The following is a 24,307-nucleotide window of genomic DNA, read 5'->3' on the forward strand; positions in this document are numbered from 1 at the left end:
CCCCTCCAAATGTTTAGATATCCTAATTGGTCTTCTCACAAAAGGCGCAACAGGCTTGGAATCAGGAAGACTCATCTTAGTTTAAATCTGGCCTCAGAAACTTACTAGTTGTGTGACCTTGTGCAAGTCACTTAACCCTCAGTTTCCTCATCTGTAAAATGAGCTGGAGAAGGAAGTGGAGTAGGAAGCCATTCCAGTATCTTTGCCAAGAAAACCCCAAAATGGGGTTACAAAGACTCAGACACAATTGAAACAACTAAACAACGCTGCTGAACAAAAAATTCTAACTATTCTGGCTTCTCTGATCATTGTTACTGTATAGATATGTGCTTTTCAATATAATCAACATGTACAATACTATTTTGTGTTCTGCTTTTTTAATTAAGATTGCTTTGCACAAAGTAAATGCTTAATAATTTTTTCATTTATTCATTATTTAATATACATTTTCATCTATTATATGTCTATACATATATATGTATTACTATACACCATATTACTTTATGTTCATGTGCCATATAGTTGTTTTGTCATTCCTCCATTGCTTAGTATGTTGTTGGTTTCTATTTCTTTTTTTCCCAAATCTAGTATTTATTTTCCTTTTGGGTCATTTCCTTGGGTCATATTCTCAAAGGATATGACTGTTTCCTTTTAGCTATTATATAATGCCAAAGACTATCCAGAAAGATTGAAACCATGTATAGTACCATTGATAATTGATATAAATATTTCATCATGCTGTTATGATGGATTTTTACTTTTATAAAGTTAAACTGGTATACAACAGTGAAGTTTACAAGTTAAGGTTAAGTTGGTATATAACAGTACTATGAAGTTGTTTTAATTTGCATTTCTTTGTCAGTGAGGTTATGTATTTTCTCTTATCCTGATTTGTCGCCTGTATTTTCTCACCTATAGGAAATTGAAACTTTTTTTCTGGGCCTGTCCTAACTTGTTTAGCTCTCCTCTCATCCCCCCCAAATTCTCTTCTCCCACCCCCTTTTGCCTTGCCCCTCCTAATCCAATCACCCTATTCCGGAGTAGGGATAAAGTGGCCTGGGTAATTTTTGACCCCAGACAAACTCAGGAGCCAGACGAGACACTGGGGTTTTGGGGAAGATGGGAACTGGGAGCTAGGAGCACTGAAGAAGTCAGAAGATCTGTGCAAAATTCTGGTATGGGTAGAAAAGGTGCTGCCAAATGCTGGGAGGAAACGGGTTTCATGCCCTGAATTTCACTTTGATCCAACTTTCTGTCAAGGTAGAGATTGCTGGATGGTGTGAGGTCCATGATCTTGTGAATTCCCTAGGGAATGGTATTGCCCGTTCTCTTCTAGCGAAGGCCCTCATCACCTAATGCCTGAACCACTGCAATAGCTTGCTGATGCATCTGCCCACCTCAAGTCTGTTCCCTACTCACCCTCTATTCAACCACTAAAGTGACTTTTACAAAAGTACAGATCAGATCATGTTACCCCACTCAATAATCTTCAGTAGCTCCCTATTGCCTTCAGGATAAAATACAGAATGCTCTATCTGACATTCAAAGTTCTCCATAACCTATTCCCCTCCTGCCTTTCCAGTCTTCTTTCACTTCATTCCCTGCCACATACTCTTCAAGGAAGCGACCCGGGCCTCCTGATCTTTTGGCCCTCTCAGGCTATCCCCTATACCTGGAACATTCTTCCTTGTCCCCTCTTAAGTCCTGACCTGCCTGGTTTCTGTCAGCTAAAATCCCATTTCCTAAAAGAACCACCTCCAGACTCTACCTCATCCCTAGCTCTTCCCTCTGTGATTATCTCCACTTTGTCCATAGTTGTTTGCTCCAGTAGGGCAGAGAGTGGTGCATAAGGCCACAGACCAGTGGCAGCAGGGGTGAGAGTCTCTCCCACCTCGCCCATCTGAAGGTGCCTCCCTACTCTGCTGGGAGATGCAGAGAATTTCAGGTGGAAGGACAAGAGGGAGGGAAGGGAGGACACCAGAGGAACCAGGCAGAACGTCACTGTCACCAAGGAGGAGAGGACAGAAGAGCTACTGCAAGTACCTAAGGCTTGCTAGGTACCTGGGAAGGGGCTATGGGATGCTTATTGCATTCCATGACATCTGTTTGTTTTCTTTTGCTCATAACGGAGAAAAAACCTTTTGATTCTTTGAAGTCAAGAAAATCATTGGTAGCTGGCGGCTCAGTGACTAAAGCAGTGGGCCTGGAATCAGGAAGGAGTTGTTCAGTTGTTTCAATCCTGTCTGACTGGTGATCCCATTTGGGGTTTTCTTGGCAGAGATACTGGAGTGGTTTCCCATGTCCTTCTCCAGCTCCTTTTACAGAACAGGAACTGAGACAAGCAGAGTTAAGCGATTTGCCCAGGGTCACACAGCTAGTAAGTGTCTGAGGCAGGGATGGGAACCTGTGGCCAAGGCCACATGTAGCCCTCTAGGTCCTCAAGTCCGGCCCTCTGATTGAATCCAAACTTCACAGGACAAATACTTTTATTAGTCTAGAGTCCTTTTATGAAGGGAATTTGTTCTGTGAAGTTTGGATTCAGTCAAAGGTCCGTAATTGAGGACCTAGAGGGCCACATGTGGCCTCAGGGCCACAGGTTCCACACCCAAGGCCACATTTTAACTTGGGTGTTCCTAACTCCAGGCCTGGTACTGAACCACCTGGCTGTCCCAGGAGCCTAGAAGACCAGAATTCAAACTCTGCCTTAGACACTTACTAGTTATGTTACCCCCGGACAGGTAAAAATCCCTCTTGGCCTGAGTTTCATTACAGGGTGCTGCGAGGATCAAGTGAGATAACTTATACAAGGCAATCTGGTACATAAACGCTAAGCTATTGGCAGGTGCGTGCCATGGGAGTCCAGCAACAACACAGTGGAAGGTACTGTGATGTTCTCATTCGGGGGGGGGAGGTAAAAAAGGAGTCAGAGAAGTGAATGATATCCCCCAAGTATATCCAAGCCCTTTGTCTCATATGAGTCACTGACACAAGAGTTACACATATATGCAAACTGTGTGTTCATCTCTTTTGACCACTGATCAAGACGGCTTATCTCACGTGTTGTGTAATTTTTTATGTACTTTGGATAATAAACATGGCACATTTTTGGAGTATTTTTCTCATTCATTCTGTTGGGTTCCTAGTGATATTTATATAATTATTATAGATTAAATTATGTAAATACATCTTATCTTTAGATATTAAACTATATTTATGTGGCTATATGCAATATTGGACTTGGAGTAAGGGCAGTAATCATGTTCAGCTCCTTCATCTGCTGCTGGCTCCCATCTGTCTGACCTTGGGAAAGTCAGCTACCACTCTGAGCCTATGTCTGGACTAGATGAACAGATTCTCAGCCACTCTAACACTCCTCTTTTATGAAATCTATCTTCCACTTCTTTAATAGTCTTGAATTTATTTTCCCCTCTATAAATGGCATAAATACGTTATTCCATTTTCTTCTGCTGTTTTAATGGATTTTTAAAAACTGTTTAACTCTTTGACACATCTGGAATTTATTGCAGCATATAGTAGGAATTCAATTGTCCCCAAAGCATTTATTCAATGGTGATTCATTTGCCCACTGTTTGTGTTGCATCTGGTTTGTCATATATTAAGTTATTAATACAGTTTAAATCTATTGCTGGAATCTCCATTCTATTAATTTTTTTAACCCAAATGCTATATGCTTGTGATAACTGTCATTTTGTAATATGTTTCAAAACCCAGTAATCACTATCAGTTTATCAATTTCTATAAAATATCACGTAGCAATTTTATTTGATATTATATCTATATATTAGCTTGTGGAATATTGTCATATTTATGATATTAATGTTCCTAGCCAAGAGCTGGTTATAGCTCTCCATTTATTCATGTTTTCCTTTATTTCTCCAATAAGACTTATGGTTTTCTTGGAATAAATCTCTTCTGTCCTAAGTTAAACTAATATCTGAGTGTTTAATAGTTTCTGTTATCATTATTGTGAAAAGAATTCATTTTTTCATTGCATTTTCTAGATCTGTGTCACTAGTTTGTAGAAATACAATTGATTTTTGTGAATTTATCTTATAGTCTTTGACAACTTCACTAATTTGTTACTACTATTAATTTTTTACTGATTTATTTTATTTTCTAGGTGTGCAATCAGGTCATCTGAAAAAGCGACATTTATATTTCTTTATGCCTTTTCTAGTACTATAGATAGTATTCAAAAGGTTGAGTGCACTTTTAAACTACTAAAGCTTAGTTTAAAAGTACACTAAGACTTCTGGGACATTGTGCATATAATCATGGGGTGATGAAGATAATCCTTGTCTTGTTACTGTTTTTAAAAGGGAATGTGCCTCAATTGAGTATAATGCTGCTTCTTGGTCTTAAATAGTTAACTCTTTATAGATTAAGGAAAAAAAAACATCCTCCACAGTTAACTCCTTCAAGTCCTTCTCTGATGCCTGGATTTTTAAAGGCTATGTAAGGAACTGAATTCTCTGACAGATCCTACCAAATAGGAAGGGTTAAAATATGAGTCCTGCAATGAACTGTGTATCTATCTTCTAGGGACCAACAGAGATAAACAAGAAGAGGCCCATCACCAGGGTTAGCCAAAAGGTGAAGGTTTTTGTTATTTTTGTTTCATTTGGTCTTATGTCATGAAGACTATCCAACTAAGGTTACAGAGATTCTGTAATATGGTTGGGTAGCTAGGTGGCTCAGTGGATACAGTGCTCAGCCTGGAGTCAGGAAGATCTGAATTCAAATTCGGCCTCAGACGCTTACTAGTTGTATGACTCTGGGCAAGTAGCTTAACCCTATTTGCCTCAGTTTCTTCATCTGTAAAATGAGCTGAAGAAGGAAACTGCAAACCACTCCAGTGTCTTTTCCAAGAAAATCCCACATAGCGCCATTACAAAGAGTCAGACACAACTGAAGCAACTGAACAACAATAATCTGGTTAGTGAAGGGACTACTCAAATCAATGAAGTCACAAAGTGCTGAGATAAATTTCATCCAGAATACCTACTGAGTTTTATCAAATGCCTTTTTAGCATCTATTGAAATTATCTATAACATTTTTATTTCTATTTTCTCTGCCATGAAGATGGACACAGTGGAAACCATGGGACAGAAATGACTGAAAGAGACAAAGATGACAAAGATCAGAGTAGGAGAGGACCTAGCTGACTTTGATGAATTCAAGTCGTCTAGCTCAGATGAGCTGTACCTATAGGCCCCGAAAAGTGGCTGGTGTGATTGTGAAGTCACTTTGGGGGATATCTGAAAGATCACAGAAAATGGGAGAGGTGCCAAAAGACTGAAGAAACCAAACATTGCTCCAATTTTCAAAAAAGGAGGATAGAGTCTATAAGCTATAGACTCTCAACTTTGGCTCCTGGGGGAAATTATAGAATGAATCATTACAGGGAGTTGAATATCTAGACAGGAAAGTATTACAAAAAGCCAGCATGCTTCATCAAGGAAAGTTCATCCCAGAATAATCTCATTTCCTTTTTTGACAAGTTACTAAACTAAACAAATGAGGGGGATTCTGTAGATAGAGTTTAGAATTTAGCAAAGCGTTTGACACAGTATCTCATATTATTCTTGTAGAGAAGATACAGTGATATGAATTAACAAAAATATAATTTAGATGAATTCAGACCTCATTGGATGGCCAGAATTAAAGAGCTGCTAATGGTTCAATGTCAACGTGTCAGGACATCTTCCAATGCAGTAATTAAGGGATCTGTGCTTGGCCTCTTGCTGTTTTCATTTTAATCAATGACCTTTGATCTACACCTTTCAACAACTTTGTAAATGATACCAAACTTGAAGGGGTAACTAATAACACACTGGATGACAGTCAAGACCTAAAAAAATCTCGACAGGCAAAAGCACCGGACTGCATCTAATAAGATGAAATTCAACAGGATAGGGGAAGGAGCCAAGATGACAACTGGAAAGCAGGGACTTGCATGAGCTCCCCACCAGGTTCCTCCAAAAACCTATAAAAAAATGGCTCTGAACATATTCTAGAACTGCGGAACCCACAAAATGGAAAAAGGGAAGCAGGGCTCCAGCCCAGGACAGCCTGGATGTTCACTGGGTGAAGCCTATCACACACGAAGCTGGGAGCAGAGCGGAGTGGAGCCCAGCATGAGCTGCGGCAGGACCAACCAGACCAGGAGCCAGGTGGAACAGGCCCTAGCGCCCTGAGTCAGTGAGCTGTGGCAGTTACCAGACTTCTCAAACCACAAACACCAAAGACAACAGAGAAGATTAGCGGGGAAAGCTGCAGGGAGTGAAAGGAGTTAATGGTTCGGCCACCACCCTAGAGACAGTGGAGGTGGTGCAGCTACAGAACTACAGCTGCAGTTGCTTCCTTCCCCACATGGTGGGAGGAATTAAGTGGCGGATCAGAGTGGGAGTGCAGAGCCTGCTTAAGATCTGAGTCCAGTATGGCTTGGCGGTTCTTGGGGAAGAAGGAGTGCTGGTGTGGCAGAACTGGCTGTATAGAAATAGCTCTGAAAACAACAGCACATCCCCTCAAGCTTGGAACAAAGTACTCTCTACTCTACAAGCAGTCAAAGCCCGATGAAAAACTCAAGGGTCAAGTCAGTTGGCTGGGAACATGGCAGACTCAGGTTCAGTCTCAGACTTTGGAATCTTTCTTTGGTGACAAAGAAGACCAAAACATACAGCAAGAAGAAGTCAACAAAGTCAATGAGCCTTCATCAAAAGCCTCCAAGAAAAACATGAACTGGTCTCAGGCCATGGAAGAGCTCAAAAAGGACTTGGAAAAGCAAGTTAGAAAAGGGGAGGAAAAATTGGGAGAGAAACGAGAGTGATGCAAGAAAACCATGAAAAACAAGTCAAGGACTTGCTAAAGGAGACCCAAAAAATGTTGAAAAATACACCGAAGAAAACAACACCTTAAAAAATAGACTAACTCAAATGGCAAAAGAGCTCCAAAAAGCCAATGAGGAGAAGAATGCCTTGAAAGACAGAATTAGCCAAATGGAAAAGGAGGTCCAAAAGACCACTGAAGAAAATATTACCTTAAAAATTAGACTGGAGCAAGTGGAAGCTAGTGACTTTAGGAAAAATCAAGATATTATAAAACAGAACCAAAGGAATGAAAAAATGGAACACAATGGGAGATATCTCACTGGAAAAACCACTGAGCTGGAAAATAGATCCAGGAGAGATAATTTAAAAATTATTGGACTACCTGAAAGCCATGATCAAAAAAAGAGCCTAGATATCATCTTTCAAGAAATTATCAAGGAGAACTGCCCTGATACTCTAGAGCCACAGGGCAAAATAGAAATTGAAAGAATCCACAGATTGCTTCCTCAAAAAGATTCCAAAAAGAAAACTCCTAGGAATATTGTCGCCAAATTCCAGAGCTCCCAGATCAAGGAGAAAATACTGCAAGCAGCCAGAAAGAAACAATTTGAGTATTGTGGAAACACAATCAGAATAACACAAGATTTAGCAGCTTCTACATTAAAGGATTGAAGGGCTTGGAATATGATATTCTGCAGGCCAATGAAGCTAGGATTAAAACCAAGAATCACCTACCCAGCAAAACTGAGTATCATGCTCCAAGGCAAAATATGAATTTTCAATAAAATAGAGGACTTCCAAGCTTTCTCAGTGAAAAGACCAGAGCTGAATAGAAAATCTGACTTTCAAACACAAGAATCAAGAGAAGCTTGAAAAGGTAAACAAGAAAAAGAAATTGCAAGGGACTTACTAAAGGTGAACTGTTTTGTTTACATTCCTACATGGAAAGATGATGTGTATGATTCATGAGACCTCAGTATTAGAGTAGCTGAAGGGAATACGCACATATATGCGTATGTATATATATGTGTGTGTGTGTGTGTATGTATATATGTATGTGTATATATATATGTGTATATATATACATACATATATGTATATATATATATAGACAGAGGGCACAGGGTGAGTTGAATAAGAAGGGATATCTAAAAAAATAAAATCAAATTAAGGGATGAGAGAGGAATATATTGAGAGAGAGAGAAAGGGAAAGATAGAATGGAGTAAATTATCTCACATAAAAGTGGCAAGAAAAAGCAGTTCTGTACGAAGGGAAGAGGGGGCAGGTGAGGGGGAATGAGTGAATCTTGCTCTCATCGGATTTGACCTGAGAAGGGAATACCATACACATTCAATTGGGTATCTTACCCCACATGAAAGAAGGAGGAAGAAGACAAAAAAGGGGGGATGATAGAAGGGAGGGCAGATAGGGGTAGGAGGTAATCAAAAACAAACACTTTCGAAAAGGGACAGGGTCAAGGGAGAAAATTCAATAACGGAGGATAGGTTAGGGAGGAGCAAAATATAGTTAGTCTTTCACAACATGAGTACTGTGGAAGGGTTTTACATAATGATACACATGTGGCCTATGTTGAATTGCTTGCCTTCTTAGGCAGGGTGGGTGGGGAAGAAAGGGGAGAGAGAATTTGGAACTCAAAGTTCTAAAAACAGATGTTCAAAAACAAAAAAAAAGTTTTTGCATGCAACTAGGAAATAAGATACACAGGCAATGGGGCATAGAAATTTATCTTGCCCTACAAGAAAGGAAGGGAAAAGGAGATGGGAGGGGAGTGGGGTGACAGGAGGGAGGGCTGACTGGGGAACGGGGCAACCAGAATATACGCCATCTTGGAGTGGGCAGGAGGATAGAAATGGGGAGAAAGTTCGTAATTTAAACTCTTGTGAAAATCAATGCTGAAAACTAAATATATTAAACAAATAAATTAAAAACAAAAGTATTTCAACAGGATAAATTTAAAGTCTTGCACTTGAATACAAAAAATCAACTTCACAAAGATAAGATGGAGGAAGCATGTTATTCTGAAAAATACCTGGGTAATTTCAGTATGTATAAGCAGTAAGGGTGTAGCAGCCAAGAAAGCTAATATAATCTTGGGCTCTATTCAGGGAGGGCATAAATAGCTTACAGGAAAAAGGGAGATGATAGTTTCTCTATGCTCTGCTCTTGTCATACTTCATCTGTAGTACTGTGTTCAGTTGTGGGTACCACACTTCAAAAAGAACATTGGTAAGCTGGATAGGGTCCAAAGGAGAGCATATGAAAACACCTTTAGTGTCTTGTCACATGAAGATGGCTTGAAGAAATTAAGCATGTTCAAGCTGAAGAAGAGAAGAGTCTAAGGGAATATTAAAGCTTTGTTCAAGTATTTGAAGGGCTGTCATATAGAGGAAGAATTTTTTTTTTCTGTTTGACCCAGATGGTGGGTCAATTTAGAGGCCAATTTAGGTTTGATATCAAGAGAGGCAGTGGGTTCTCCCTTATTGCAGATGTTCAAGCAGAGACTAAATGACAAATTTTCTGCTGTGTTGTAGTGGGAATTCCTTTTGTATATGGACTGATGGATGTGGTGGTTCCTTCTAATTCTCAAATTCTGTACTTGTGAAATCATCATATAATATTTACTATTTTCTCATTACTAATATGATTAATTAAAGGAATACTTTTCCTTGGGTTGGAACAGCCTTTCGGTGTAGATATAAAACTTAAGTTATATTGATAATTCTTCTCATATGTTCTTAAGCTCTACTTCTAAATTGCCAAGCCATGGACAAAGCTGTTGCTTTTAATAGAGGCACAGATGGGTAGGGCCTGTGGCTAGGCAGAAATATAGACCCTTTACATCAGAAGTCTTTAACCCAGGGGCCCATAGATAGATTTCAGGGGAGAGGTTTGACAATTTTTTAAAAAAATATTGGTAACTGTATTTCAATATAGGTGGTTTCCCTTGTAATCCTATGTTATTTTATTTTATGCATTTAAAAACATTAGCCTTAGAAGACATATATGGGCTTCACCAGACTGCCAAAGGGGTGTATGACTCAAAAAGAGTTAATAACCCCCGATTTACATACGTCTTCTGTACCTGCTTTCCCTTTAGTTTTCTTGTCTGATTCCTTGGTTCCAGGTACCACATTTCACTTCCTGGAAATACAAGTTGGAGAGGGGCTAGAGGTACTCAGACACTTGTAATCATGGATGACTGAAATGTTCATTTAATAAATAAGAATTCTGATGACTGCAAACATATTTAATTTAATGCAATTTAAACATAACTATGAAACCATTCAAAATCATTTGACATAAATCCAAAAGCATATAATTTTTTTCTTACATAACTACATACATACCATATTGTAACTGTGAGATCTCTTTGACCCAGGCTGTATGATAGAGTACTTCAAATTCCACTAAAACATAGGAAATTTTGTTGTATTGTCGAATAACTGCTTTGCCCTCTGGACTTTTCAAGATGTCTGAATTATTCTGTTTTGGGGTTTGGGGTTTTTTTGAAAAAAGGAAGTGTTAATTACTGATTGTTCTTAGAAGCTAGTTTTTTCAAAATATCAGTTCAATTCAGTAAACATCTATTAAATGCTTACCATGTGCCAGGCACTGTGCTGAGCTCTTGAGACACAAAAAAGAGGCAAAACACAGTTTCTGCCCTCAAGGAACTTACAATATAAAGGGAGAGATGGTATATGAAAACAAATACATACAAAGCAAGCCGTATATAGGATAAAGAGAAAATAATTAGTAGAGTGAAGGCACTGGAATTAAAAGAGGTTGGGAAGGGCTTCCTGTAGAAGTTGGGATTTTAGTTGGGACTTAAAGGAAGCGAGAGAAGTCAGTAGTTGGAGCAGAGGAGAGAGAGCATTCCAGGCATGGGGGACAGCCAGAGAGAGTGTCTGGAGCATCTTATTAGTGGAACAGCCAGGAGGCCAGGGTTACTGGATCAAAAAATACATGTTAGGGAGTAGGGTATCGAGAACACTAGAAAGGCAGGAAGGGGCTAGGGTTTTGAATGCCAAACAGAGTGTTTCGTATTTGATCCTGCAGGCAACAGAAAGCCACTGGAATTTAGTGTGTGTGTGTGTGTGTGTGTGTGTGTGTGTGTGTGTGTGTTTATCTGTGTATGAGATGTTCAGACCTGCATTTCAGGAAAATCACTTTAGTGGCTGAATGGGGATTGGAGTGGGGAGAGACTTGAGGCAGGCTATTCCAATAACTGAGGCGTGGGGTGATGAAGGCCTGCATTAGAGAGGTGGTATCAGAGGAGAGAAGAGGGCAACAAAAGAAAGATTTTAACAATAGGATCAATTTTAAAACACGACATTTAATAGGAATAAATATAAAATTCTATACTTGTGCTTCAAAAAATCAACTTCACAAATATGAGCCTGGAGTCAGGAAGACCTGCTGTATGAACCTGGGCGCATCACTTAAACTGCTATTTGCTTCAGTTTCCTCAACTGTAAAATGGGGATAATAATAGCCCCTGTCTCCCAGGGTTGTTTGTGATGATCAAAGGAGATAATAATTGTAACGGGCCTGGCACATAGTAAGCACAATATGAAGTTAGCTATTATTATTATTAAAAATACCAAACAGCAGGAGCAGAGAGGAGGGAAGGTTTGACAGTGTTATCTAAAAAAGATCTAAGGGTTTTAGTGGACTACAAGCTCACTATGAATCAACAGTACGATAAGCAGCTAAAAAAGATCCATTAAGAGAGATGGTGTCTAGGATGAAGGAGATGTTAGTCCTTCTGTGGGCTGTGCCCTTTCCAGATTATATCTATAGCACTCTGTTCAGTCTGGGGTGCTATATTTTAGGAAGGATATTGACAAGTTGGACAGCAAGCTGTGTTAGAAGCAAGTAATAAATTATTTTCATGCCATAAGAAATACATGCAGAATATACACATGAGAAGTGATACAGAACAAAGACCAAAACAGCAGAATAAATGCTGACTATAACGATGTAAATAATAATAAAAACAAAACTTAGAAAACAGGCTGAAGAGAAAAAGAATTTCAGAAAAAACAGATTATTTCATTACTACCATGTTAATGTTCATAATTTTTATAAAAGAAATTATAAATGTGGAAGTTTATGATTTCATGTACAATCATTTTTGTTCTTGTTTACGAATCTGAATATTTGTATTTGTTGCAAGTTAAGATCATAATTTTTAAAATCTTGAATTTAAAAAAGTCTTTATAATTTGGGGCATTTTTCCTTAAAATGATCCTGTAAGGTGATGAAAGTCCTATTACCCCTATTTTACAAATGAAGAAACATTTTAGAGATAAGTCTCACAGAAGTTAAATGGCTTGCCCTAGGTCACACAGGCAAAGAGGCAAAGCCCAGCCTGAAAGAAAGGTCTTCTAACTACTAGTGCTATGCTGGATCACAGTGACCTTTTGATAGAATTCCTTAGGGAGTAATTAGAGGACAATAACTATTATGCTTTTGATTTATAAAGGTACCAAGATTTTTCGGGAAATCACACAAACATAGCTGCTGCTTCTATAAAATAGGGAGGTTATATTTATGATCACTCTGGCCCATTCCAGCTCTAAATCCTTTAATTTGCTACCAGAACCATTAAGAATATATGTGCTTGCAGAGCTTTTGTAATGATGATCCTTCGCCACCTCTTTTGTGAACTCAGTGCAAAAGTAATGCATCAATTGGAAAAATACTAATTGCTCATGAGTAGGCAGAGCCAATATAATAAAAATGATAATTCTACCCTAAATTAATCTATTTATTCAATGCCATAACAATCAAAAAATGAAAGAAATGATTTTATAAAGCTAGAAAAATAATAAAATTCATCTGGAAGAACAAAATTTTGGTCAAGGATATCAAGGAAATCAATTTTAAAAAATGTGAAGGAAGGTGGCCTGTGTGTACCACACCTCAAACTGTATTATAAAGCAGTAATTATCAAAATGATCTGGCACTGTCTAAGAAATAGAGTGGTGGATCAATGGAATTGATTACATTATTACATTACACATTACATTATAGTAAATGCCCATAGCATTCTAGTACATATAAACCCAAAGATCCAAGCTTTTGGAACAAAAATTCATTATTTGACAAAAACTTCTGAGAAAATTGGAAAATAGTATGGCAGAAACTATGTACCGACAATATCTAACACCATATATCAAGATAAGGTCAAAATGGGTACATGATTTACAGATAAAGAGTAATATCATAAGCTAATTAGGAAAGCATGGGATAGTTTATTTGTCAGATCTGTTGACAAAGGGAAGAATTTAGGACCAAAAAAAATATAGAGGGCATTACAAAATGTAAAACAGATCATTTTGATTATATAAAATTCAAAAGGTTTTACACAAACGAAAGCAATGTAACCAAAATTAAAAGAAAAGCAGAAACTGGAGGAAATTTTTGCAACAATTACCTCTAATAGAGGACTCATTTCTATTACATAGCAGACTGAGTCAAATTTATAAAAATATAAATCATTCTCCAATTGATAAGTGGTCAAAGCATATGAATAGGCAGTTTTCAAATGAAGAAATCAAAGTTATCTATAGGCATAGGAAAAAAATGTTCAAAATCACCGATTAGAGAAATGCAAATTAGAACATTTCTGAGGTACCACCTCACACCTATCAAATTGGCTAATATTACAAAGAAGGAAAATGATGGACTCTGGAGGGAATGTGGGAAAACTGGGGCATTAATGTACTATTGGTGGAGATGTGAACTGATCCACCCATTTTGCAGAGCAATCTGGACTATGCCCAAAGGGCTATAAAACTGTGCATACCCTTTGAACCAGCAATACCAGCGCTAGGTCTGTTTGCCAAAGACAACAAAAAAGGGAAAAGGACCTATTTGTACAAAAATATTTATAGCAGCTCTTTTTGTGGTTGCTAAGAATTGGAAGTTGAAGGGAGGCCCATCAATTGGGAAATGGCTAAAGAAGCTATGCTATATGATTGTGATGGAGTATCATTATACTATAAGAAATGACAAACAGGATGATTTCAGGAAAAACCTGGAAAGATTTACATGAACTGATGAAAAGTGAGCAGAACCAGGATGTTGTACACAGTAACAGCAGTATTATGTGATGAAGAAGTGTGAATAACTTAGCTATTCTCAGCAATACAGTGATCCAAGACAATCCCAAAGGACTAATGATGAGGCATGCTATCTGCCTCCAGAGAAAGAATTGACATTGTTTGAATACAGACTGAAGCATGCCATTTTTCACTTTCTTTATTTCATTTCTTTTCCTTTTATTTGAGTCTTCTTGTACAAAATGACTAATATGAAAATGTTTTACATAACTGCACATGTATAACCTATATCTGCTTGCTTACCATCTCAGGGAGGAGGGGAGAGATAGAATTTGGAACTCAAAACTTTACAAAAACCAAATGTTTAAAAAAGTTTTAACATGTAATTAGGAAAAATTATATATATTTATGTATGTATGTATGTATGTATGTGTGTATAGTAATGCATCAAATATTAAATTAGGGCCCCTGTATCTATAGGATGTGATATAAGATTTTAAGATAATAGCAAGGGTTAAAGCACATTTAATGTAAGAAGTTTCATTAAATGGAACAACATATTAGTTAGTCAAAGCAATGTCATATGTATAACATAACTATCAGCTTACATAAAAGTAGTTGATTGGCTCACTAATCCGCCGGTAAAGCTGCCTCACCCATAGTATCTTCCCTGCTACAGGAGGCATGTTTCTGGCAAGGGGAGGATCTTCTTTATTAGCAAGATAAAGCTATAATTTAAAAACTGCTGTCAAATATATGATGATAAACATAATGGTACACATTAATTTTCCCACTGTTAAACCAATATACCATCTATGGTTGCTCCCACTAAAGCATGGAACATCATGGCCAACAACCTGAATCTCAATCATAACTATGCCATAATACATTTTCTTGCCTACCTCCCACCTGCACACATCTACATGTTTCCACCACCATACTCAACTCTGAGGAAGAAACAAAAGAGCAAGCACCTGGTTACAATGAATCTACAATAATCTTTCTCTAGATTATACATCTCTATGGGCAAAAATGCAAAACTGGCTCCTATGGAACAAAATCAATTCTTCAGGGTAGTAAAGAGGTATACAACTAATTGCCCTGAAGAATTATCTTGGGCCTAAAAGCCAAATGGTATCAAAGATTTTCAAGAGAAATATTTTATATGAATATATTATTCCAAGTTTCCAATTTGAACAGAATGCTTACCTTTTTTGTAGATTCAAGTTCAGCAACATAAAACTGAAGAATGCATTGAACGGTATGTGCAATTTCTAACTGAAGGCATGGAATATTCAGGCTTTGAAACCTAAAAGTAATTGAAATGGAATTATTTCATGAATTATTTGATTACTACTTACCTACTGATGAAATGTATTTAAGAATTTGTTGTTAGAACTGAACTGACCTGAATTTATTAATGTATTTAACACATGCTCATAATCTGAATGCACCTATCAATCCTACATTTTAAAAAATGATATTCAGAAAGCACTAGTCATAGGATTTATGGCAACATAAGCTGCCACCAAATAGCCACAGCAGTCATTGAAATCAATGTCCAATAGTATGTTTTGCAGCGAGGTGGTATGGTAGATAGTGTTAGACCTGAAGTCAAGAAGCCTTAGGTACAAAAACAGCCTCAGTTATTTATCAGCTGTGTGACCCTAGGCAAGTCACTTAGCCTCTATCTGCCTCACTTTCCTCATCTACAAAAGGGGATAATAATGGCACTTACTTTTCCAGATTGTTGAGAGGCCAAAATGATATAACATTTGAAAAGCCCTTTGCAAATCTTAAAAGCGCTACATAAATGCTAGGTATTTATAATAATGATTAGGATCTTCATGCTTTCATGACATATTTACTTTTTAAAAGCACCTCTAAATATTATTTTATCTGAATACCAACCCCTTGAGGTAAGTAGTAATTTATACTCGATTTACTGAAAAAGAAAATGATTTCCGGATTGTGACTTGCTGACCAAAACAAAAAAGCACATCTGCCAACCCTAAGTTAGTTTCTCAAAGCAGTTGTTATGGCCACTGGGGAGAATTTTAACAAGACCATTGAAACCATTCACTTTGGCCCTTATTCCTGCCTCGGCTTGCCCCCGATCCTGCTACCAACTTGTGCATGTGGTTATTACAGAGTTGCCACCAGCCTGTTCTGGTTGGCTCTGTGGGGAAGAGAAGAGAGTTGCATTTCCTTTTGGCAATAAAATGAAAAAAAATATGGGAACTACTTATTCTGATTTTACTATTAGAAACTGTAGCCTTTTTTCTGCTCTTTTCAGCCACTTTCAAGTATCGTACCCAGAGGGTAAAGATCCTAGTTCACCCACAGTCAGGATACCATGAAATGAACTTCTGAGAGGGGAAAGACTTCCCTTCTCCTGCTCCCGCTCTTTTACTGCAGCTCCAAGAAATGGGCCTGGGAGTATTTGTTTCTGTTCTGTGCTGTCTGTCCTCATTTTCAGATGCTGGAGGTGATCCTCATGGACCCAGGAGTTCAAGTCACAGTGACCTTGGAACCAGGACCGCAGACAGGGTGTACAACTGGAAGCCCAGCAGGGAAGCCTTAAAAAGTACCTAGGACATAAGCCTGAGAGGTTTTTGGACTAGAAACTGGGACTGTGCTCTATAGGAATCAAGCTAAGCTATGGACTTAATCCCCTTCTCTTTCCCAGAGACAGATGCTGAGGTGGGTAGGACAGATTATGTGTTACATGTGTTGGGTAATTAAGTTTGTATGTTTGTGGTTGTATCTTGAAGTAAATATTTCTGTGTGGAAGGAAGGAAGGAAGGAAGGAAGAAAGAAAGGAAGGAGAGAAAGAAGGAAGGAAGAAAAGGCAGGAAAGGAAGGAAGGAAGGAAAAGACAGAAGGAAAGGGGAGAGAGAAACTGTACCAGCTATAAAGCTGGTCAAAGATTATTTGTCTCCACTGTAGCATATTAAGAATTTGCTTTAAATATATGAGCAATTTGGATTATATGGTATAAAAATAATATTCAGTATAAGACATTAAATGTTTATTGTCTTTTTATGTTAAGAAATCCCCTTATAAAACTGTCAATGAAAAAGATATGTTATATTATGCTTTTTGTGGATAATTACTAATCATAACTTTCTGAAATTATTGTTATAGATAATGTCATAACCATGATAACTGAACTTAAACTTCCAAACTTAAAACTGTTTCATTTACAAACACATTTTAAATTATGCTATATTCAAATTAATAAATACCGCTGAAGTTGGTGAAGAGCATGTTGAGAAGACAAGATTTTCCCAAAAATACTTCTCATGAAGGCTTGTATTTGTACCTAAGATAAAATATTAATATTTGAACTATATAGCATTATATATTATGGCAAATATTCATTTTGTGATCAATAAAGATTACTGTTATTTATAGCATTATAGTATTTCTAACAGACTTTAAATGTAGCTACCAGAAGCCATAGAGGAAAGACTTTTAAGAGACAAATGGAATCCTGAAAATGAAAGGTTAAAGTATTCAAGGTTCAGTGGTACAGTGGATAGTGTGCCAGCCCTGGAGTCAGGAATGTCAGGAAGACTCATATTCCTGAGTTCAAATCTGGCCTAAGACACTTGCTAGCTGTATGACCCTGGGCAAGTCAATTAACCATTTACCTCGGTTTCCTCATCTATAAAATGAGCTGGAGAAGGAAACAGCAAACCATTCTGTTATCTTTGCCAAGAAAATCCCAAATGGGGTCACAAAGACTCAGAAACGACTGAAAATGACTTAACAATGAAGTATCCAACAAACCTGGGTCTTCCTAACTCCAGTGTCCGCTGCTTCTCATAAATAATCATGCTGTTTCTTTTTTCTGTTCTTTTTTTGAATTTTATTTTATTTTCAGTTTGAATTCTTTCCCTAAATATGTTATTTCTATTATATTCAACTTCATGGAATGATAGCTAATAGATTTTGCTAAGTTAATATAAGTAGGATCATTTCCTTTGCAATACTTAGCTTTTCTTGAGAGTACAAACTAATTTACTAGCAAGCAGATTTTTCTAAGATGCCTTTAACTAAGATGCCTCAGTACTACAGCACAAGATAGCCATAGCTAGCAAGCACTAGTGCCAGGAGTTAATAGTCTCCAAATTTCAGAGAGCCCGTTGTTATGAGAAGAGACCATGTCCTTTTTTAAAAAAAACTCTTTATTCATTTATTTACTCACTTTAAAAATTACTTTTTGTTTTTTATAATGTACACTATAAATTATATCTATAAAATATTACATATATGTTATACATATGTTTTTAAGTCATTTTGCCTTAAATACCCCCAAAAGACTGAAGTCTTCTTTGAGCAATGAAAAACTGAAAAAAAAATACAACTGACAAAGCAATCCCTTATAACAGTATATACTGTATTCCATATCCCTAAGCCCCATCCTCTATACTAACGCACATTCCCTGATTAGTTCTCCAAAACAAGATTGTTTATTACAATTAATTGAAGTCCAAGTATTTTGATATGATTATTTATCAATTATAGTCACTGGATATAATTTTTTCTTGGTTCTGTTTTTTTCACTTTGTCACTTTATACAAATTCTCCCATGTTTCACTGAATCCCTCATGCTCAAAGTGAGACCATGTTCTACTCATTGCTGCCAGCTTCTGTTACAGTTTGCAAACTTCAAATCTATTAGTAATGGAGCAGAATCAGAGAGCACTTTCTTTAAACTGGAGGACCAATACAATAGTTATCTTGATGATAGTTCTTTAGGGGAGCTCTCCAAAAGAGCCACTAGCAAGACTCACAAAAGCCTGAGAACCTTGCTTCCAGAAATAGTTGAGAATAGAGAGAATTCTGCAGTAACATTTAAGAATAAATTATATTTGTCTTTTGTCTTTGCACAAATAACTGCTGTGTCAAAAGGAGAAGGTGACCTCCCTCCTTAAAAAAGAGAAAATAACAAGGCTTGAGGAATACCTCTCCATTTGACAGGTAATTGGAGAATAAAGTTGTTCTTTAAAAAATTAGAAGATAAAAAGATTTAACAAAGGAAAGTGAATCCTGATATATGTCAGGAGGTTGATGGTAGAAGAATGTCACAAAAAAGATATGAAAAAAGGAATGCTAAATATTTTAATCTAAGTAATAGATATGAGATGCTTTTATGACAATCTTCTCAAAGAGAAGGGCATAGTACCTTCTGAAGAGAAAACACTCATTCTCCAAGAAATAATAATGTAAAACCACAATTAGGCAACAAACACTTATTAAGCATGAAGCACGTACCAGGCACTGTGCAAAGCACTGGGGATACAAATACAAGCAAAAAAGCAGTCCCTGACCTCAAGGATAAATTACTCATTCTAATGGGAGAAAGATAATACGTAAAAGGGAGCTGGGATGGAGGCAAAAGTAGAGAGAGCAGCATAGTGGCCATATCCACAGTCAGAAGCACAGCCAGGAGAGGAATAAAGGAGGGCTACCCTGGACCATCCCCAAAATAGAGGGGACAGAGCAGAGGAAAGCTCCTTGATGAGAAGACAGCTGAGTCATGGTGGCAAATTCTGTAGGTGACAGGTGTTATCAGGGAAAATACCATTCAATAAGGAAAAAGAAACGAGCAGCTGTAGTTGATGACTCCCAACCAAGAAGCATCTGCTTGTTAGTCTGACAATGACAATGGACAGGCCCGAGGCCTTCTTGGGCCATGCAACCACGACATGATACCCTTCTAAGACTGGTCAACCGACGACTGCTACCCCATTCTGGCAATTCATACCATAGTGTTTTAATCAGTGTTGGTGACCAAAGATGGTGCTTTGGAAGAAAAACAAAGATTTGGAAAATAAACGGCTAATTAAGAAGGCATCCTCTGAGCAAAGATTTCAAATTTCTAGGTGACGGCTCAGAAATATAGAAATGGCAGATTGTTGGTCAAGGATGCTGTGAAGCCAACAAGAACTAATCAAATATGTTTGCCTGGAATCTTCAGAATCCAATCAAAAGAGCTTTAAACTAAAAGGGAAGGGGGAGCATAAAAAGGCTAGATAGCCAATCATAAGGAGAGGACAACGCTATTAGGACTGATCACAAGTATAAGCGGCTGAAACTTTCCCTTGCTCACTAACCAATGTATAGAATGATATCTGAGGACAGATATTGCCTGACTGTGCCTACCCCAAGGCCACCGAGTAATGCATCTACCTTTCATCCCCCAAACTTTTATCTCTTCCTAGTGAACCTGTATCATTTACTTTTTGGCATTTTCCTCTTCTTTCAAATCTTATTTGTTTATACCTGTGTGATCAGTTTTGTCACCACATAAAGATAAACTCAAGTTTTGTTGCATCGTGAGTGTTTGTTATAAAGCCTGTGGATAAGGGGAAATAATCAGTGACTGAGACTTTACTGAGTGAATTAGAAGGCAGAGAGGCCATTCTCTTCCCAATGATTAGGGAAAGAAAATATTTCTTCTCTAATCCTGGGGTTCTGAGATTTATTGACTTTCATTAATAGTCAGCACTAAAAAGCTCCCCAAAACAGCAGGGGAAAAAGCACGGTGTGAACCTGTGGGACCACTGCCCTGGACTTAAAAACCGAATGCTGAGTTTATATTGAGGCCTTCAGTGACTCCTACAGGCTTCAGATGAATAACAGTGAGTACTTCTGTAACAAATTCTTTGATCCATTAGTGACGGTGAAATCCCCACATGTGAATTCTCACATCCCTGTCCCAAGCTACTGCTTGAAAAAGCAGAAATGGCACTGAAGAAAATAAATTTGGGAAGAATAGCTGGACTAGACAATCCAAGTAGACACGAAGAGGCCTGTGGTTAAGATGACACAATTTGGGGAGTTGAAAACATATCTTAAAGTGGAGCAGACTTAGAAAAATGTCACACTTTAAAAAATATATATTTATGACCCAGAGACTATAATACAGACAATTCACATGCCTATTTCTATCTGCAAAATTTTTATGACAATCTACACACACAAATGGAAGGCATCCTAAATAAAGATACAAAAAGGAAAGCTGCAGGCCTTGTCAAATAATATTCTATAGCAGGCCACATTTTGGCAGTCCTACAAAAATCAACAGTCAATAAACATTTGTTAAACAACTACCATCTGCTGTGTAAGAAACAACGGCTCTGAAAATTTCAGAGAAACTTTTAAAGACTTTGATTCAAAACAAATGACATCCTAACCTCAATAATGTAAAGGAAAACAACAATGATGCTGATCAATACAGCGACCAAGAGTGAGTCCTGAGAAGTGATGCTAGGCTACAGGTGCACAGTGAGGTATACATTTTCAAGAAGTGGCCAATGTGTTGGTTTATTCTACTTAACTGTATTTATTTATGAGAAGAATAGTTCATCTTGGGAAGGGGTATTATTCAGAATAGAGAACAACTTTTTTTTCAAGAGCATAAATAAAACATTTTTTAAAAAACCAAAAGTTGAAGAATATTCATTCTTGCCCTTTATGTCTTTCTGGGGAGTGGAATGCATTCTATCTATACCCCAAAAGGTGAGATATAAGCTGCCTTACAGACTCACCATATTATTTTTAGGGTTCCCTCGATATTCTCCCTTCATCCACAGTTGCCTTGTTGTATAGCTACAGAAAGTAGCTGAGAATCTGGATATAGAGACTGGAGGGTTTTATTTTCCCCATGATCCAGGAGGAGATATGCTAAAATCTTAATAAACATGAATCAGGAGGATACAATTTACTAATTGTTATCATGGGGCCACCTGCCCAAGGCATGAAAGAAATTAGGTTGACACCTGTTTCAACAATCCAGCTAGCAGCTTCTGTGAGGGTGTAAGATCCACCCACAGCCAGCACCCAGAAAGCTGCCAACAGCACAGGTTCTTTTGATCTGCCTCAATAAGGAAAGCAAGGTGAAGAGGTTGACAAGTTTACTTTAATCCAGCATACAGACAGCATTCACTTAGTTCAGGGGAAAAAGCCAGCATCCTGAACTTCAGAACAAAATACAAACGAATTACAAACATCAACAGACAGACCCAATACAATTCATAGTTACCAACATCTAGGTTCAGCCCGGGAGCTCAGAACAAGGGCTGGCCCAGAGTCACGTGCCACTACTGCTGTGAGTAAGAGAGCTCCAGAGAACAGACAGCCAACCCCTGTTTTTTATATCTTTTTCAGTGTCAGGGGTGAGTCACACATGTGACTCACCCACGTGACCTAGAATCGTCACAAAGAGGCGGACTTAAACCCACGTGGTTTAAAAAGCCTCTGCTCTCCCAGACGTGTAAACTAGGCCCTCCCAGGAGTTAGCCCCACCTTGGGCCCTACCTTAGTTGCCAATCCACACCCACTAAGGTTTTACACCTAATAGGGGTTTGGGCCTGGAGTTTAGCACCTAGTAAGACTCAATCAAAGACACTGAATTAATCAAAGGAAACAAAGGCCAAACTCTTCAAGGGCACTTGCTGAACTAAGTGCTAAGGAGCCCATTTTTGGTTACCAACACAACACCTTAATAAGTGAATAAGAACGCTTAAAATAAAAAATCAAAATATGACTTTAGAACTACATTTCTTCAGGCTGCCAGCAGTATTGAAATAGACATAGCTCTTCTGTCATTTGTGAATGTATGAAAGGGTGGCTGAAATTTTTAATTACCCAGTAAGCACTGGTCAGATTGATAGATATTTCTTACCTATTTTAAGTGATATGTTTGCCCTAACTTCATGGTTTATGAAGAGAACAAACACATGAAAGTCCCATATTATATTATCTTTACTAAATTAAAAGCAACATAAAATTGTTACTTACCTCTAAGCCATTGATTTTTGTTGTAAAATCTAAGAAATCTGCATCAAATTCTGCCCTCCGAGGATCCAGAGTATCATACTGTTTTTTCTTAATACCCTGGTATATATTTTTGAATTTCAATGCCATGATATCTATTCCTTCTATGGTAGAATTACTCAAAGCTGAATAAGTTTGCACAATTGTAATCATTTCTGTAATCTTTAAAAGAAAAGCAGGTGTTTCATTATAAAAAGGGAATACTACTGTTAATAATCCTTTTAGCCTAAATTTATTATGTTGAATCATTCACTGAGGGTATTAAATAATAAACATTCATGCAATAATGTAGCAGGAACAGACCAGACAAGATTAATCTAATTTTTTTCTGCAAGTGAATCACTGTATTTACGGCATCTAAGATATCTGACTTCTTTTTGTATTCAAAGACAGAAATGTCGTAACTACGAAGCCTGTTTCTATTCACTTTGACTGTCATCTCTCTCTCTCTCTCTCTCTCTCTCTCTCTCCCTCTCTCTCTCTCTTTCTCTATGTGTGTGTGTATATATATATATATATATACATATATTTTAAATATAGAGTATCATCCCTCTTTTTTAAACTTCCAGAAAATATGAGAGGCAACATGTATGTTGTATGTTATATAAAAGTATGCTATATCTGATCATAGGATCATAGACTTGGAGCTGGAAGAGCCTTAGCAGTCACTAAATACAACCCTCCCCTTTTCATAGATGAAGGAACTGAGGCCCAGAAGGGTTAAATGACTTACCCAGCATCACACAGCTAGTAAAAATCTGAGGCAGGATTTAAACTCAAGTCTTCCTGACTCTATTTCCAGTTCTTTCCACTATACCACCTGGCTGACATTAGAACACTTGGGTCTGAATCCTGGTTTGCCACTTATTACCTATGTGATCTTGGGCAAATCACTTGACCTCTCCGGTTAAATGAAGGAGTCAGACTTGAGATCCAGCTCTAAATGAACCTAGATCACTAATCTTGAGAACTTTATCATTCTTCAAGTTTCCTGCTATGGTTACAGAAATAGAAACTGGATTTCATTATTCTATGGAGCTGCCAGGCAACTGAATTTCTCTACCTGGGCAGGTCTCCTCTACTTCCATTTTTAGGTCAGTGACTAGAACACTAAAAGGCTAAGGAACTGCTCAAGGTCACATCGCAAGTGTGTTTCAAAGGCAGACCTTGAACACAAGTCTTCCTGGCTTCAAGGCCAGTTGTCTATCTACTACGATTCTTCGAGTTTGGACTAATATGTCATATTAAGATGCTCTCTACTTCCTATAACCTCTAGAAGAACTGACGAAAAACTAATTTGTTGTTGTGACATCCTAGGTTTTCCTTTGAGATGGTTCACACAATTAGATTGTATAATGAATGCTGTAAAATGATCTCATATTAATCAAAATTACCAAAATTTACATAATTATAACTTGGCATATTGCAATGTATACACCAGATTACAGAAGAAAAACCCTATAAAATGCCATCAAGATTGACAGATAGATAGATAGATAGGTAGATGATAGATCAA

The 24,307-nt window shown here is 37.7% G+C and overlaps 1 protein-coding gene across 1 annotated transcript in view; it reads right to left on the reverse strand.

Moving 5' to 3' along the window:
* Window positions 1–24,307, reverse strand: part of DNAH8 (dynein axonemal heavy chain 8) — a 504,073-nt gene that overhangs the window by 408,050 nt on the left and 71,716 nt on the right. Inside the window, exons 12-16 of the mRNA XM_036768363.1 lie at window positions 22,756–22,953; window positions 17,190–17,266; window positions 15,151–15,250; window positions 14,550–14,669; window positions 10,222–10,357 (exon numbers count right to left, since the gene is read on the reverse strand). Coding sequence (XP_036624258.1) covers window positions 10,222–10,357; window positions 14,550–14,669; window positions 15,151–15,250; window positions 17,190–17,266; window positions 22,756–22,953 — 631 coding nt within the window. The remainder of the gene's footprint in view (window positions 1–10,221; window positions 10,358–14,549; window positions 14,670–15,150; window positions 15,251–17,189; window positions 17,267–22,755; window positions 22,954–24,307) is intronic.

The sequence above is a fragment of the Trichosurus vulpecula genome, chromosome 7 (genome assembly GCF_011100635.1).
Source record: "Trichosurus vulpecula isolate mTriVul1 chromosome 7, mTriVul1.pri, whole genome shotgun sequence".
NCBI lineage: Eukaryota > Metazoa > Chordata > Mammalia > Diprotodontia > Phalangeridae > Trichosurus > Trichosurus vulpecula.